This window comes from Humulus lupulus, chromosome 7 (assembly GCF_963169125.1).
Source record: "Humulus lupulus chromosome 7, drHumLupu1.1, whole genome shotgun sequence".
In the NCBI taxonomy this organism is placed as follows: Eukaryota; Viridiplantae; Streptophyta; class Magnoliopsida; order Rosales; family Cannabaceae; genus Humulus; species Humulus lupulus.
The window spans coordinates 1,862,648-1,879,682 of record NC_084799.1 but is presented as its reverse complement, the minus strand read 5'-3'; the positions used below and the strand labels follow the sequence as shown (position 1 = coordinate 1,879,682).

The 17,035-nt window shown below is 34.3% G+C and overlaps 3 protein-coding genes across 8 annotated transcripts; all 3 read left to right on the top strand.

Annotated features, from left to right (window-relative positions):
• The first annotated feature begins 1,278 nt into the window (after nt 1-1,278).
• Nucleotides 1,279-5,007, top strand: LOC133790254 (putative disease resistance protein At1g50180). 2 transcript variants are annotated; one of them, XM_062227830.1, is made up of 4 exons: nt 1,279-2,461; nt 2,638-2,802; nt 4,470-4,551; nt 4,765-5,007. In XM_062227830.1, exons 1-4 carry the CDS (start codon nt 1,396-1,398, stop codon nt 4,772-4,774), a joined length of 1,323 nt encoding a protein of 440 aa, XP_062083814.1. In that variant the 5' UTR covers nt 1,279-1,395; the 3' UTR covers nt 4,775-5,007. The 2 variants fall into 2 exon arrangements, with proteins under 2 accessions (XP_062083814.1, XP_062083813.1); XM_062227829.1 differs by lacking the exon at nt 4,765-5,007 and having other exon boundaries at nt 1,280-2,461; nt 2,638-4,347; nt 4,470-4,608.
• Nucleotides 5,008-6,315: 1,308 nt separating this feature from the next.
• On the top strand, nt 6,316-13,367 carry LOC133790252 (putative disease resistance protein At1g50180). 4 transcript variants are annotated; one of them, XM_062227819.1, is made up of 5 exons: nt 6,316-6,424; nt 6,521-7,167; nt 8,573-9,678; nt 10,517-12,283; nt 13,065-13,367. In XM_062227819.1, exons 3-5 carry the CDS (start codon nt 8,613-8,615, stop codon nt 13,067-13,069), a joined length of 2,838 nt encoding a protein of 945 aa, XP_062083803.1. In that variant the 5' UTR covers nt 6,316-6,424; nt 6,521-7,167; nt 8,573-8,612; the 3' UTR covers nt 13,070-13,367. The 4 variants fall into 4 exon arrangements, with proteins under 4 accessions (XP_062083803.1, XP_062083800.1, XP_062083802.1 ...); XM_062227816.1 differs by having other exon boundaries at nt 8,563-9,678; XM_062227818.1 differs by having other exon boundaries at nt 6,521-7,256.
• Nucleotides 13,368-14,146: 779 nt separating this feature from the next.
• On the top strand, nt 14,147-17,004 carry LOC133790263 (probable disease resistance RPP8-like protein 2). Of its 2 annotated transcripts, none has more exons than XM_062227856.1 (2): nt 14,147-16,486; nt 16,715-17,004. In XM_062227856.1, exons 1-2 carry the CDS (start codon nt 16,129-16,131, stop codon nt 16,768-16,770), a joined length of 414 nt encoding a protein of 137 aa, XP_062083840.1. In that variant the 5' UTR covers nt 14,147-16,128; the 3' UTR covers nt 16,771-17,004. The 2 variants fall into 2 exon arrangements, with proteins under 2 accessions (XP_062083840.1, XP_062083839.1); XM_062227855.1 differs by having other exon boundaries at nt 14,182-15,316.
• Nucleotides 17,005-17,035: the final 31 nt, after the last annotated feature.

The following is a 17,035-nucleotide window of genomic DNA, read 5'->3' as shown; positions in this document are numbered from 1 at the left end:
TTTCTACAAAGTCCAACATGTCCCATCTCGAATATTTTTCAACTGCAATTATGCAGGTACGTACATATATATACATATTTTTTTATACTAATTTTGTTTATATATGTGCATGGGAATTCTCATATACGAGCTTCACTTTAAGCCTTACCGGTGGGGCTCTCAGTGTTCTCGACTCGTGAACAGTTTTCAACGCGAATTTTTTTATGACTATGTATATTGTAGCTATTTAAAGCATCCTACAAATTTTTTCAGAAAATTCCAAATAGTTTACAGTACCGAAAACTAAGTTCAAACATGTTGCTATACGCGTGACTAATTTTTTTTATGCGCGTAAAAAACAATATGTTTGAACCTAGTTTTCGGTACTGTAAACTATTCGAAATTTTCTGAAAATTTGCAGATGCTCTAAATTACAATATACATGGTCATAAAAAAAATCGCGCAAAAAATTATTCACAACTCAGCCCCAACGGTAAGGCTTAAAGTGAAGCCCTGTAAGGAAATGCATATCTTTGGGGAGACTGATCGTCTGTCCAGTTTGTGTGTCTTATTTTCTATCCATCAAATAATAATAGGACACGTGTCCACTAACTCACTCCAATGTAAACTTTGTTTTTATGATAACAAATAAAAATCAAGTAAATCATTTCAAGAAAACCCATAACTACACCAATGAATATAACAATAATTAAAAATAATTTATTTAGAAAGAAAAACAAATTCTTATAAAATCATTAAAATTTATTTATATACTTGTGCTCAAAAAATAATCCTTAATTTTTTTTCTACATTTTAAAATAACGTTTTAGTAAGGAAAATTTGACCCCTTATGCATTTTATTAGAGGGTAATTTTTTTACATGACAAAGTTAAAAATCCAAGGAGGTCTTCCTAGAATAATGATATAGACCAATTTGTGAACCGGAGAATAATTCAAGGAGTCTTCCCAAAGAAAAGCCTTGGTCAACCAGTGAAATGACAACTTAATTGCTTTATGATCACAACTGTGTCTTTATGATCACAACTGTGTATGCATCATGACTAATAAATTGCAAAGAAGATAGTATTCCACTATATTGAACCAAAGATAGGTATGGATGTCTAATCTTCGGGGACCATATTGAAAAGTACGTATAATTGCTTTTGAAATGAAGGAATCCTCCAAATTACTCATGGTGGCCCATCGATATTGAATGAGCTTTAACTATTCGACCGAACAAAAGGACCACTCATTCATTTAAAATAGCAGTTGAATGAGTATAATAGGATCGTCCTTCCTTGAAATTTCTTGTTGTGTTGACCAATAATTTTAGCTACTCTTCCTAAAGCACCACTGAACAAGAAAGAGAGAAGTAATTTATTCACTAAAGAAGAAGAAGAAGAAGAAGAAGAAGAGATGGTAGAGGCTGTTGTTTCCCCTGTGATTGAAAGACTTGGAGACTTGCTACTGAATGAAGCTAAGTTCTTGTCTGGAGTCAGAGTCCAAGTCAAGGATGCACACACCAAGCTGCTATGGATGCGCGCTTTCTTAAAAGATGCAGATGCTCATGTAAGAGATGGCGATGAGAGAGTGCGCCTTTGGGCTGTCCAAGTCAGAGATACTTCTTATGACTTGGAGGATGTTATTGAAACTTATGTCTTAAAAGTGGTTTCCAAGAGGAACGGGAGAGGTGTCATTAGTGTGCTGAAAAGGTCTGCTTGCATCTTCAGGAAAGGAATTGATGTCCATAAAATTGGAGTAGAGATTGAGAAGATCTCATCCAGCATTGCTACTTTGACTTCATCCCTACAAACATATGGCATAAGAGAATTAAGGGTCAAGGAATTTGGTGAAACTTCATCAAACAACATCCAACCGCAAAGAGACTTGAGGAGAGCTTATTCTCATGTTGTGGAGAATGTTGTTGTTGGATTCGACAAAGACATGGAAGAATTGGTAGCTCGTTTGATTGGGAAAGAGAATCCTCCTAGGCATAGAGTGATCTCTATATGTGGGATGGGTGGTTTGGGGAAGACTACCCTTGCAAGAAAAGTCTATCATCATCCCCAAGTCAGAGCTCACTTTGATTGTTTTGCTTGGGCATCAATATCTCAACAATGTGTAGTGCGAGAAGTATGGGAAGGGATTTTATTTGGTTTGACTTCTCCAACACAAGCAGAAAGGAATGAAATTAAAAGCATGGGGAATGGTGAGATAGCAAAAAAGCTTTACAACCTTCAAAAACAAAGAAAATGTTTGGTACTCCTCGATGACATTTGGACCACTTCCGCCTGGGATGGTCTGAAAGCTGCATTCCCTCAAGACGAAATCGATAGCAAGATTTTACTCACAACTCGAATAAAGAATGTAGCTTTTCATGTTGATCAGAATGGTTTCATCCATCAACCTCGGTGTCTAAACGAGAATGAGAGCTGGGAGCTGTTTCAGAAAAAAACTTCATGTTTCGGAAACGATCCAACAAGTAATATATTCCACTCTCACTTTATTATATATTTTTTCAATTAAGAGTATTCTTTAATCTTACTATCCCGTTTTATCATTATACTTAAAAAAAATTAGTAATATATCGAATTTATACATGTTCCAAATGTAATGTCAGTTTAATTGCTTTTGTGCATTTTTGGTGTATGTAATCAGACTCAAAAGATAATCAAATAATGGGCGTACTAGGGCGAGAGATGCTCAAACATTGTTCTGGTCTGCCATTGGCCATCATCGTACTCAGTGGGCTTCTATCTACGAAACACACAGTTAATGAGTGGGAGGAGATTAAAGGAAATGTAATGAGATACATAACTAAAGGTAGAGAACATAATGACTCAAAATACTCTGGTGTTTCATCGGTGTTAGGTTTGAGCTACGATGAATTGCCATTTTACTTGAAGCCTTGTTTTCTTTATCTGGCTCATTATCCTGAGGATGCCACCATACAAGTAAAAGAATTATGTCTTATGCTCGTAGCAGAAGGTTTTATACCTTCAAGAGGAGCTTCAACTGATTCCATCGAGGATGTGGCATATGATTGCTTAAGTGAGTTGGTGGAAAGAAGCATGATTCAGGTAGAAGAGTGGGGTTTGACAAGAAAAATGAAATCATTTCGTATTCATGATCTCATGCGAGATATGTGCTTCTCTAAAGCTCGAGATGAAAACTTTCTACAATTTAATGATTTAAGGAATAGAGGGGAGGAGCCACTAAAATCTGTATCTACAAACATAAGAAGAGTTGCCATTTATTTTCATAGTGTTGATGATTTTCTTCCTTTTGTTGATAATATAAATAGTGTTCTTCGGTGTCTTATCATAGAATTAGTGAAGCCCGAAAAAGTATTGAGACATGTGATCAATAGCTTTCTCATGCTTAGAGTTTTAAAGGTAAGTCACAAGGGTGACTTGAAATTGCCTAACGAAATTGGAAAGCTTATTCACCTAAGGTTGTTTAGCATTAGTGGCCGCGTTGCCTTTGTGGAAAATATCCCATCCTCCATTGGCAATTTGAGATGTCTACAGACTTTAGTGGTAAAATCATGGGTTGTCAAAGTACCAAATGTAATGTGGAAGTTGGAACAATTGAGGCACTTATCCTTACCCTATTTTCTTGGTATCTCAGCCTTTAGTAAATGGTTGAGGTTACCTAATCTTAGAAATTTGCAAACATTGACACATGTTCAAATGAAGTACCTTGATAGGAATGATTTTTTGCAGTTGACGAATCTGAAGAAATTAGCGATTACAGTGGATAGAAATTTGGAGAGAATTTTCCAAGATCCCACAACTGTCACCTTCGTCCGTCTTAGGCATTTGCAAATATATTGTCATGATAAAGGGGTGAGAGTAGATATTGTTCCTATGATATTAAGCTACCCTAAAATATATAAGCTTATACTAGAGGGGAGAATAGTAAAATTACCAGAACAATTCTCCCCAAACCTTATCAAGTTAAGCTTAACTAGGACTGATCTTAAGGATGATCCAATGCCAACCCTAGAAAAGCTATCGAGTTTAAGAGTCCTTTCCTTACAGGAGGCTAGCTATGAGGGGAATGAGATGGTGTGCTCAAAAGGAGGTTTCCCTCAACTGGAATCTCTTCAGATTAAAAGTCTAAAAAACTTAGAAGAGTGGAAGGTGGAGGAAGGGGCCTTGTCTAGTCTTCACTTTTTGAGCATTGTTGGCTGCTGGAAATTGAGCAGAGTTCCTGATGGATTAAGATACATTACTACGCTTAAGGAAATGAAGATTGATAATATGCCTAGGGGATTCAAAGAAAGGGTGGAGGAAGGAGGAGAGGATTTCTACAAAGTCCACCACGTCCCATCCCGTTTATTTATCGGTAGTTATTATGAATAATGTAAGTACATATATATATATATCTAATTTGTTTAACAAGTGATTCCATTCCATACCATTTTGTATATATGTTTATTACCCTAGTCCCTTCCCATTTTATCAACGGTATTACCATTAATCCAGATGAGCTGGAGCGAGAAGACGATGAGCTGTTTGTTTGGAGTAGTTCCGGAGAGCCATCACTTAACAGGGGAATGGGGAATGGGTATGGGTGCTGCTCTTTCCTTTGATTTCACTCCACTGGTGCACATAAAAATATAATATATGTACATATATTATATTTCGGTGTGTTTGATTGATGGGTTTTATTTCGGTGGTATGTACATAAATCTAATTTGTTTACAAGAACTCCATTCCATTCCAATTTGATATATATTTACTCTACCCATTTTTTTCTATGGTATTACTATTAATGCAGGTGGCGATGAGTTTGAGCCAGAAGACGATGACGATGAGTCTGAGCAGTAACTTTATGGAGCTTTACAATCAGCTTGACATTTATTTGGGTCGTAGTTGTTGGAGGAGGATCTATACTCCTAGTCTCCTACAGTTAACTGTTGAATAATGTTTGTGTGTTTTAATTCTCCAAGGCTTTTGCCAAACTAATTGTTGAATAATGTTTGGATTGTGTATTTGTGTGTTTTAATTCTGTTTGGCTTTACGATTTTCATGTCTCGTATGCTTGTTTCTTCTTTTTGGATGGAATTCAAATCACAACTGCAAACTTGAAGCATGATATGATGTGCTTTCTTAGTTTCTTTTCTAAATATTTAATGTTTTTTTTTTACAAGTAAGACATATCTTAGGCTTTGGGTGTTTTTCAATGTTTCATATGTTTCTACTTTCGATGGATGTCACAGCTGTAAACTTGATTTGTGATCTGCATTCTTGGTTTCTTTTATATGTGCTGTCATTTTTTACAAGTAAAGCATATGTTTGGCTTTGGGTGGTGTTCATTACTTTACTTCACACACTTTCAAAGCCCCACCTACACCTACACCTACACCCAAAACCACATGTCCTCAAAACCCACGAAGCACATCTGGGTGCGCAGTTCCAATCAATGGTCAAGAAAATAACTCATTCTCAGGGGAGGCTGAAGTTTAACTCCAGGAGAAATTCATCAGCCATTGCCTGTGTTGCACGTAGCAATAGAATTCTAACAGAAGGTAAATTCTAGAATGTCAATACCAAATGGTATTGTTATAAGAGTATAAAATGAAATCCTCAAGAATGTTGAGAGATTCTAACAGAATTGGTGCTACACTAACACCACCCTTTTTCACACTGGTATTTTATTTTCCAATAGCAGAGGCCGACCTCTTAGTAATCGGAAGTGGTATTGCGGGACTCTGTTGAGGTAGACTCTTAGCTGGGGACTCTGTTGTGATAATCCTTCATCATCTTGGCTTTTACGTTTTTAGTCTTTTTAATATAGTTTTTAGGGTGTAATATGATTAGCTAACTATACATGACATACTTCACAAATGTAAAACAGGTGACTTGAGAGGGAAATTTATTTGATAAATGTTCATTATCTAGGAAGTCTTGATCAGAAAATTGGTTAAGTTTGTCTAATACCTTACGTTATGATGCTAGAATTGGATATTTGTATTGAATATACACAAGTATGAGATAATTGCTTTGCTATTGTTTTCATATGGAAGATGAAACTCTGCAACCGGAGGCAGTTTTTCCACTATCTGCAGCTGCTATGGCATCAGAAAGGGACTTTGGAGCACTTTCAACTGCTGCTGCTGCTGCTAGATACACTCCCTCACTTCTCAAATCTTTCATCCAAATTCAACATAACTGCAGAGTGCAAACCATTCGTGCATCTCCATTTCGGCTTTGATGCAGCGCAGAGGCGAAATATGGTAACAGTCAAGACAATATGAGAAATACTTGCAATGAAATAAATGATAACGTATCATATTGTTTGGTGTTGCTTCTAATATAATGTATTATCAATCAGGGCACTTGGTCCTTGTCTTTCACCACCTAGGAAACATGTGCTCTGGAAAGGATTTGATTGTCAAAGAGCCAAGTTCTAAAATCTAAAGTCCCAAAGATCAGAGGTACAAAAACTCACCTTTGGTCTTTCACTGAAGATTGAGCTTTTGCTAGCTGAATATGTTGTTTCAATTCCTTTTTTTTTTTGTTATGCAAATCAGGTTATGCGGAGAGCAGTTGACGCATGAAAGATTTCTGAGGAACATATGGACCAGCTGAAAAAGGAAGCTTTCCTTGGCATAGGAGTCCATGCAATTTCTGCCACTGGAGCCATTTTTGCCAATTCCCTAGTTTCTATGTCTCAAAACTCCCAACTCCTTTTATAATATGCTTTCTTTCATTGTCCAGCCCAAAAATAAAGACTGCTTCTTTTGTTATATGTTTTGTTTTGTTAGGGTGAGCTAGTTAGTTTGAGAACATGTATGTTAACCTAATTAGCTTGTAATAACTAACTAAGGTCTTGTGTGTTCAAACCAAACCAGAGAAACACTTTTGATGTTTTTTCTGAAATCTTTTTATTTATTTACATGCTTAAACATTAATTCAATCGTTTTAACATGCTTATGGAGATTCTGCTTTTTGAGGATTGGTGGTTGCTATACCTTTTGCAAATCTGCCTGTGATTAATGTAATAGGATTAGATTTTACATTGGATTTTTATGACAATTAGATATATACCTCAAGAAAAACAAATATTGATGAAGAAATAGTAATAACTTGTAGATTCTTTTAGTTGATATAGACCAATTTGTGAACAGGTGAATAATTCAAGGAGTCCTCCCAGAGAAAAGTTTGCTTGTTATGGAGGGTAAGTCTTAATTTGAATAGGTCAACTGTGTATGCATCATGGCTACAAATATTCATTTCCCACAGATAAGAGCACTCGCAATGGATGAGGTAAAATGTCTAATTCTTTATAATATAGAAAAAAATTGTCAAATAGTCTTCCAATGGGTGATGTAAAGTTATATTTTTTTACCTAAATGAATAATATTTCTCTTTATGTAGTGAAACAATGTATAAATATTTTATTATTTTTTATAAATTTTTGTATATATATATGAGTGTGATACTATTATATTTAATTATTTTATTTCTTAAAATGAATAAAATATTTTTAAAAAATATAATATTTAAATGATGTAGAGAAAAAATAGAGAAGCTGATGTATGGTATAATGTAAAAGTGTGAGGTAAATTATAAAAAAAAAATATTTTGGTGGTGTATTTTGTATTACACTTTCTCTATAATATTTAACTAAAACTCACAAAAGCATCTTCCATCAGCTCTTTTATACATATATTTATAATAGCTATGCACAAATTCCAATTAATCCATATCTACATTTACATATCATTTATATAATATTTTAAGCTTTCTCTTTATAAGCTTTCTCTCTCTCATTTAGTATATATATTTATTATTTCTTTTTTCTTTTTCAATTATTTTATTTTACTTTAATTAATAAAATATGTTTGAAGATATAATATAAATAATGTAGAGAAATATATAAATAAGTTGATGTATGGTATAATATAAAACTTAAATGTAAAATAGAAAAATGTGTGTTGTGGAGAGGTATTTTAAGAATGGAGTAGAGCATCTATTGAGAGTGCTCTAGGAGACTGATGACTTTCTTTCTGGAAGTTACAGTGAAATTCATTGATGGCCCATCAATGTTGAATGAGTTCTAACTACTCGATCGACCAAAAGGACCACTCATTCATTTAAAATAGCAATTGAAAAACTGTATAATGCTATAAATGTATAATGCAAAATTTAGCAACTTTGATATTTTAATAAATGATAATGGTTAGTCCTACTATAGTAAATTAAAATTTTTATGTAACGACTAATAACAACACAAAATATAATGATATTTTAATAAATGATAATGGTTAGTCTTACTATAGCAACTTTGATAAATTAAGGTGGTGAAGAAATAGTTAAATAGCATTCGTGTTCCTTTTCATGTATTTATTAAGAATTAAGAATACTTTGTGGACTTTTTTTTTCTTATTATGTTAAACTAATCGTGACACTAATTACATATTTAAGTCTTGAATGTCCACATTATTAGTTAAGCCAGGGACCCACACAGAAACGTGTGGCTTATAGAAAGCAAGGAAAATTAATGACTCAGCTCTTTCGTGGAAGTTTCTTGCAAAATTTCAAAGCTAATAATTGAACCAATACTAATCAGTTGTTGTCAGGCAAAGTTGGCAAGGAAAGGAGGAAGAAGAAGAAGAAGATATGGCAGAGGCTGTTGTTTCCTTTGTGCTTGAAAGACTTGAAGATCTGGTGCTATCTGAAGCTGAATTCTTGATTGGAATCAAAGACCAAGTTGAGAATGCACAGACCAAGCTGCAATGCATGAGAGCTTTCCTGAAAGACGCAGATGCTTGTGTAAGAAATGGCGATGAAAGAGTACAGCTTTTGGTTGTCAAAGTCAGAGATACCTCTTATGACTTGGAAGATGTTATTGAAACTTATGTCTTCAAAGTGGCTTCTGAGGATGAGAGTGGTGGAGGCATCAGACGTGTTCTGAAAAGGGTTGTTCGTATCATTGATGTTCATAAAGTTGGATCAAAGATAAGGAAGATATCATCCAACATTGATACTTGTACATCAGAATTACTCAAGTATGGAGTAAAGGAATCAATGAACAAGGCAGCTGAAACTTGTTCAAGGCAGGTCCAAGAGCAAAGAGAGTTTAGGCGAGCTTATTCTCATTTTGTGGAGAATGATGTCGTTGGATTCGGCAAAGACATCAAGGAATTGGTAGACCATCTGACAGTGAATGAGAATCCTAATAGGCATAGGCATAGGCATAGGGTGATTTCTATAAGTGGAATGGGAGGTTTAGGAAAGACTACTCTTGCAAGAAAGGTTTATTACCATCCTGATCTTAGAAAACACTTTGAGTGTTTTGCTTGGGTCTCAATATCTCAACAGTGTGATGTGCGAGACGTATGGGAAGGAATTTTATTTGGTTTGACTTCTCCAACACAGGCAAAAAGACAGGAAATTAAAAGCATGGGGGCTAGTGAGCTAGCAAAGGAGCTTTATAACCTTCAGAAACAGAGAAAATGTTTGGTACTCCTTGATGATATTTGGACCACTTCAACTTGGGATCGTCTGAAAGCTGCATTCCCTCTAGACCAAACATGTAGCAAGATTTTACTCACTACTCGAGTAAAGAATGTAGCTTTGCATGCAGATCGAAATGGTTTGATCCATGAACTTCAGTGTCTCAGTGAGAATGAGAGCTGGGAGCTGTTTCAGAACAAGTCCTTTTGTTTTGGAAATGATCCAACAAGTAATATTCTTTACACTCTCTCCTTATATATCTATACATATTTCAATGATATACTATTCTTTTTGTCTTTACTTTCGCTTTGTTTAAGCATACATCATATATGTCAATCTAGCTGATAGTACATAGGATTTACATGTGTTCTAGTTGTTTACTCTAATATGATTGTTTTTTGTGCAATTTTTTAAGAAGATAATATGAGTAAAATAACATGATTATTTTATTATAAGAAAACTAATACACCAAAATTAAAACTTAATACTCTCCAATTGACCACAACACACACACCATTCACACTTTTTCTTTACTAAAACTTTTTATTTGTTTTTCTCACACAATTTCAATCCACTCACACTTTTACTATTGAACAATACACAACTCACTCACACTTAATTACACACTTAACTCACTCTTGAATTGTATTCTAAATAAATTTAGAGAAACATGGCTGATTGGTAGTTAATTACAAAATATAATTTTAGAAAATTATTTTCAAATCAAATGATTTGAAAATGTTGAATTTAAAAATAAAATATACATTTTTTAAATCTTGAATGGTTGGTTGTTTTTTTTTAAATTTAAAATTCTTGGAATAGAGAGAAAACAACAAAGTATTGTTTCCTCTTTTCCTGAAGTATTTTAGCTCAGTTTTCAAAAATAATTTTTTCTATTTTCTAAAACAAGTGTACCAATCAAGATTTCATTGAGAATTTCCATTTTTTAAGTTCTGAAAATGATAAAACTGTTTTTGAATCCTCTACCAATCAGCTCCGAAATTTTAGTAATAAGTTAGAAAAGTGGCGGTGGAGAATTTTTAATATTTTTGGTGTATGTTTTTCAGGCTCACAAGACAACGAGAAAAGAAAGAAAGAAATAGGAAGAGAAATGCTTAAATATTGTGGTGGTTTGCCATTGGCCATCATTGTGCTTGGTGGGCTTCTATCTACGAAACACACAGTTAATGAATGGGAAGCGGTGAGAAAGAATATAATGGCATATATAAGGAAAGGCAGACCAAACGATGACTCGAAATACAATAGTGTTTCATGGGTCTTAGGTTTGAGTTACGATGAGTTGCCATATTACTTAAAACCTTGTTTTTTATACTTGGCTCGGTACCCTGAAGATGTCACTATACAAGTAAAAGAATTATGCCTTTTATTGATAGCAGAAGGGTTTATATCATTAAGGGAAAGTTCAGTAGAGACCGTCGAGGATATGGCATATGATTACTTAAGTCAGTTGGTGGAGAGAAGCATGATCCAAGTAGAAAAATGGGGTTCAATAAAAAGATTGAAAACATTTCGTATTCATGATCTCATGCGCGATTTGTGCTTGTCTAAAGCCAAAGAAGAAAGCTTTCTACAGTTTGTTGATTTAAGGAATAAAAAGGAGGAGCCATTAGATTATGTACTTGCAAATGTACGTAGAGTTGCCATCTACTTCGATGATGATCGTGTTGATGATTTTTATCAGTTTATTGGCAATACAAATTGCTCTCTGAGGTGTCTTATTGTAGATTTGGGCAGAGGTGATTCTAGAAAAAGATTGGTCCCTGAGTTCAATCGCTTTCTGATGCTTAGAGTCTTGAATCTTGATTTCTCGTTTTTTAAACCAAGTGCTTTTGCAACACTACCAACTGTGAAGTTGCCTAAAAAAATTGGGAATCTTATCCACCTGAGGCTGTTGAGTGTTCATAACATGATTGTGGAAAAGATCCCATCTTCTATTGGGAATTTGAGATGTCTGCAGACTTTGAAATTAGACCACATAATAATCAACGATGATAAACTACCAAATGTGATATGGAAGTTGGAACAATTGAGGCACTTATACATGTTGGAAACTTATGATGTAGCAGGTGGTGAGTGGTTGAGGTTACTTAATCTTAAAAATGTACAAACATTGTCAGGTGTTCCAACCAAGTACCTTCACAGGGATGATTTTTGGCAGCTGAAGAATCTCAAGAAATTATGTATTCATGTGGGAAAAAGCTTAGGGAAAATCTTTCACAATCCCCCAACTGTCAAATTCAACAGTCTATCATCTTTGACAGTGGATAGGGATGTGTCAGATAGCAATGTTGGTGAAATTATAGATATTGTTCCTATGATATTAAGCTGTCCTGAAATTTATAAGCTTACATTGTGGCTGCCTATGCTAAAGTTACCAGAATTCAACCAACTCTCCCCAAACCTTATGAAGTTAGTGTTAAGGTATACTAATCTCACTGTTGATCCAATGCCAACCTTAGAAAAGCTACCAAATTTAAGATTTCTTTTCTTTTATCAGAAGAGCTTTAAGGGGAATGAGATGGTGTGCTCGAAAGGAGGATTCCCTCTCCTTGATTCTCTTTTGCTTCAAGGTCTATTTGTCTTAAGGGAGTGGAATGTGGAGAAAGGGGCGTTGTCTAGTCTTCGCCATTTGGAGATTGTTGATTGTAGTAGATTGAGGAGAATTCCCGATGGGATAAGATATGTTACTACGCTTAAGGAAATAAAGATTGAAAATATGCCTATGAAATTCAAAGAAGGGGTGGAGGAAGGGGGAGAGGAATTCTACAAAGTCGAGCACGTGCCTTCCCTTGTGTTTTCGCGCATATATACAGGTATTACTATGTTAAACACTACAACGCACACTAAACAATTACACACTTTATTTTGGAGCACTCGCTTATAACTTCTCTTGCATTATTTTTAGACACACTTATATCTCTCACACTATCACTTATTTAGTACTCACTTACTTATACTTTTGGGACACTTACTTTGCTACAAACTTGGACACACTTGCAAGGGACCAGAGTCCCTACTTATATTGTTTTAAAGTTGGTTGCCACAACCGACTATTATATGCTAGAAATTTCTCGCAAATTATATGACTAAAAACTCTTGAAGCTTCTACAAAGCATGACCATTTTCTAGACATCTTAGATAAACTAATATTTCAATGGGCTTGGCCCAAAATGCTAGACATCTAGCTATTATATTATCTCTAGGAAATTCTAGAACTACTAAAGTCGGTGGTGACTTTAACATACTATTAATGCAAACTCATTCTAATGTGTTTACTAATTTTGAGTCCAGGGATAATTTATGACCTCAATTTGTTTTTACATGATGATGTTTATTGTAGTTAAAATACATTTTTTTAAAATTTTGAATAGTTTGGGGTACCGAAAACTTGGTCCATAAACATAGGATTTGGAAGTCTAGAACCCTGTTTTTGGATCCTAAATCATTCAAATTTCAAAAAATCGTACAGGAGGTTCGATATAACTATAAAAACACCGTCTTATATATGAAAACTAGGTTATAACATATCGATATAAATATGCATAATTTGGTATTGGTGAACTCATTTTCCGTATGGTATTATTACTCATGCAGATTAATTGGATGAGGAGCATGCGCTGGCCAGTGGCTGAAGGAGGATCTCTACTTCTTTTCTTACATTTAGTTGCTGAATAATGTTTGGATTTAGAGTGTGGCTTTTATTCTATAGTTAGTATTGTTTGGATTTAGAGTGTGATTTTTATTCAGTATTGAATATTGTTTTATTTCTGCAGTGGCTTTTCAATTTTAATGTTTTTCACTTTCAGTTGAAGTTGTATATATAATACTGTAAACTTGAAGCATGATGATGTGCTTTCTTCTATATGTAATGTTATTTTCTTAAGTAATTCTTTATTAGCTTATGATTAATATCAGGAGATAAGACTATCTGTTCTCCATTTTTGTTCTCTGTTTTTTCCACTCTTGATAGTAATTCTTTATATAAACTTCAAGAAGTGGTTTAGCATACATAACTATACTTGTACAATACTTCCTAGAATCTAGTTTTAGTGTGATAATGTGATTAAGATATTTTGTTATTTAGTACTTTGAGATATAGTGTCTCTCTGCATTTTTTTTGAATTAATTTGTGGGGTTAATAATACATCATAGTAAAATAAGAAATTGAAAGATTTCATAATTGTTCGTTTGGAAATTTCCCGAAAAGCAAATCATAGGTTCTTTTCTCCTTCGGAACAATAGGGCCGTTATGCTCATTACTAAATTTGTTGAAAAGATGAAATATAATAAAAAATTAAAATCAATATAAAAAGAATACTAATTAGATAAAATTTAAAATTTGTATATAAAATCGTAATTATTATAATCGGTCTTCATATAGTAAACTAAAATTTTAATGTAACAACTAATGACAACACAAATATAATGATATTTTTTTAATGATAATTTTATGTATTTTAAATTATAAATTTTATTGTGACTAAAATTCTTATAGTGTTGTGCAGTCTCACCAGCAACTTTGATAAGTTACATAGCATTCGTGGACTTTTTTTTTTTTTTTTTTTTTTTTAATCTTGGTTACTTAAATTCAGTCTCTTTTTTCTTATTCTGTTAAACTAATCGTGACACTAATTATACATGTCGACCACTTCCATTTCAGTAGTCTTCGGTGTTAACAAGTCAAGTGATATTACATATTGAAGTCTTGTATGTCCAGGGCCCCACACAGAAATTTGTGGCTTATAGAAAGCAAGGAAAATCAATGAATCAGCTCTTTCCTGGAAGTTGCTTACAAAATTTCAAAGCCAATAATTAAACCAATACTAATGAGTTGTTGTCAGGCAAAGTTGGCAAGGAAAGGAGGAAGAAGAAGAAGAAGAAGATATGGCAGAGGCTGTTGTTTCCTTTGTGATTGAAAGACTTGGAGAGCTGGTGCTTTCTGAAGCTGAATTCTTGGGTGGAATCAAACACCAAGTTGAGAAGGCACAGATCAAGCTGCAATGCATGAGTGCTTTTCTGAAAGATGCTGATGCTTGTGTAAGACATGGTGATGAGAGAGTACGCCTTTTGGTTGTCAAAGTTAGAGATACCTCTTATGACTTGGAAGATGTTATTGAAACTTATGTCTTCAAATTGGCTTCTTCTTATGAGAGTGTTGGAGCTATCAGCCGTGCACTGATCAAGCCTGTTCGTTTCATTAAAACCCATCAAGTTGGATCAAAGATAGAGAAGATCTCATCTAGCATTGATACTTGGATGTCAGGGTTACAAAAATTTGGAGTAATGAAATCAATGGACAAGGCAGCTGAGACTTGTTCAAGCCACGTCCAAGTGCAAAGAGAGCTGAGGCGAGCTTATTCTCATTTTGTGGAGAATGATGTTGTTGGATTCGACAAAAACATCGAAGAATTGGTAGACTGTCTGACAGAGAAAGAGAATCCTCATAGGCATAGGGTGATCTCTATATATGGGATGGGAGGTTTGGGGAAGACTACTCTTGCAAGAAAGGTTTATCAACATCCTCAAGTGAGGAATCACTTTGATTGTTTTGCTTGGGCCTCAATATCTCAACAATGTATAGTACGAGAGGTATGGGAAGGAATTTTAATTAGTTTGACTTCTCCCACCAAGGCGAAAAAAGAAGAAATCAAAAGCATGAGTGGTAGTGAAATAGCTAAGGAGCTTTACAACATTCAGAAACAGAGGAAATGTTTGGTGCTCCTCGATGACATTTGGACCACTTCAACCTGGGATCGTCTAGAAGCTGCATTCCCTCAAAAGCCACAACTAATTCCATGATCAAAGCCACGATCTTATGATTCACACATTAGTGAGCATGGACTAAGGTCTAGTATTCTTATCAGTTTCTTTTTGGAATAGTAATATGCAACAATTTTTTAAGTCAAGATTTCAACAAAGTTATGCATTGAAGTAATCATGACAGGAAACTATACAACAAAGTATAGCATTGTTATTAGGTGAGAATTTCAAAGAGACATTTTGTATTCTTCTTATTGTTTAATATTGATTAGAATAAACAAAGGGAACTTCTCCTTCCTAGAGGTTGCCTTGGTTTTTTTAAGACAAAAAATGACAACTTTGCATAACAATATTCAAACCACATATGCATGCACTTAATAAGGAAATCAAGAGAAAAATAATTATATTATTCATTTACTGAAGAAAGAAGAAGAAATGGCAGACTCTGCTGTTTTCTTTGTGATTAAAAGGCTTGGAGATTTGAGATATTTGGAGATATTAAAGTTAGAGAATCCATTGGTCATAAATAGGTTACCAATTTCAATGTTGGAGATGGCTAAGTCAGAGAAACCATTGGTCATGAATATGAAAGTACCAAATGTAATGTGGAAGTTGGAACAGTTGAGACATTTATGTTTGCCCAATCCTCATGTTGTAAGCTTTAGTAAATGGTTGAGGTCAACTAATCTTAGAAATTTACAAACATGTGGAAAAGAATTTGGGGAGAATTTACTCTACTGACTACATGAGAATAAATGTTGTTCCTATTATATTAAGCTAACCTCAAATTTGTAAGCTTAAACTGGAGTTGCCTATAGTAAACTTACCAGAAGTCATTCAATTCTCCCCAAACCTTATCAAGTTAGAGTTGGGCAATAGTTGTCTTAACGATGATCCAATGCCAACCCTTGAAAAGCTATCAAGGTTAAGAGTCCTTTCCATTTGTAATAACAGCTTTAAGGGGAATGAGATGGTGTGTTCAACAGGAGGTTTCCCCCAACTGGAATCTCTTAAGATTGAATCTCTTGAAGACTTAGAAGAGTGGAAGGTGGAGGAAGGGGCCTTGTCTAGTCTTCGCCATTTGCAAAATAGTTATTGTTGGAAATTGAGGAGTGTTCCAGATGGATTAAGATGCATTACTACGCTTAAGAAAAAAATGATTCGAAGAATGAGTAGAAATTTCTTAAAAAGATTAGAGGAAGGAGGAGAGGATTTCTACAAAGTTGAGCATGTGCCATCCTTTGAGTTTCTCAACTGTAAGTACAAATATCTATTTCGTTTACAAATTTAGAACTACATTTCATTATATAGAGTACTAATATTACTATTAATGCAGATGAGACCCCATAGAATAAATGCATGTATAAGCGCCAAAGATCAGTAATACATAAATGCACCTTTAGTCTTTCACTGCAGATTGAGATTTTGATAGCTAACAAAGTAGTACCAATGCTTCTCTTTTTGGTTTTTGCTATGCAAATCAGGTTATATGAAATATTTCTCAGGAGAAACAAAGGAACTTATTATGGGCCAGGCATAGAAGAGAAGCTGGAAAAGGCAGCTTTCCCAGGCATTAGGACAGGAGTCTCTGCAGTTGCTGCCAATTCTCTAGTTTCTGTCAACTCCTTAATGACATAGGAATCTGAATATGAATACTTTTTCTTTATTATTATTATTATATTTTCGACTGTGAAATCTGCATTTGTAAACTATAGCATGGTACGTATGATCTAATATAGGCATAACTGCCTGCTTATGGCATTATATCTTTTTACTTCTTTATCTCATATTCATATATTTATAAG

Excerpts from the sequence above, each read along its gene's own strand:
- LOC133790254 (XM_062227829.1), top strand. The coding sequence starts at position 1,396 with ATGGTAGAGGCTGTTGTTTCCCCTGTGATTGAAAGACTTGGAGACTTG. Across the intron at positions 2,462-2,637 it reads TTTCGGAAACGATCCAACAA|ACTCAAAAGATAATCAAATA; the intron begins GTAATATATTCC and ends GTATGTAATCAG.
- LOC133790263 (XM_062227855.1), top strand. The coding sequence starts at position 14,355 with ATGGCAGAGGCTGTTGTTTCCTTTGTGATTGAAAGACTTGGAGAGCTG.
- LOC133790252 (XM_062227816.1), top strand. Across the intron at positions 9,679-10,516 it reads TTTTGGAAATGATCCAACAA|GCTCACAAGACAACGAGAAA; the intron begins GTAATATTCTTT and ends TATGTTTTTCAG.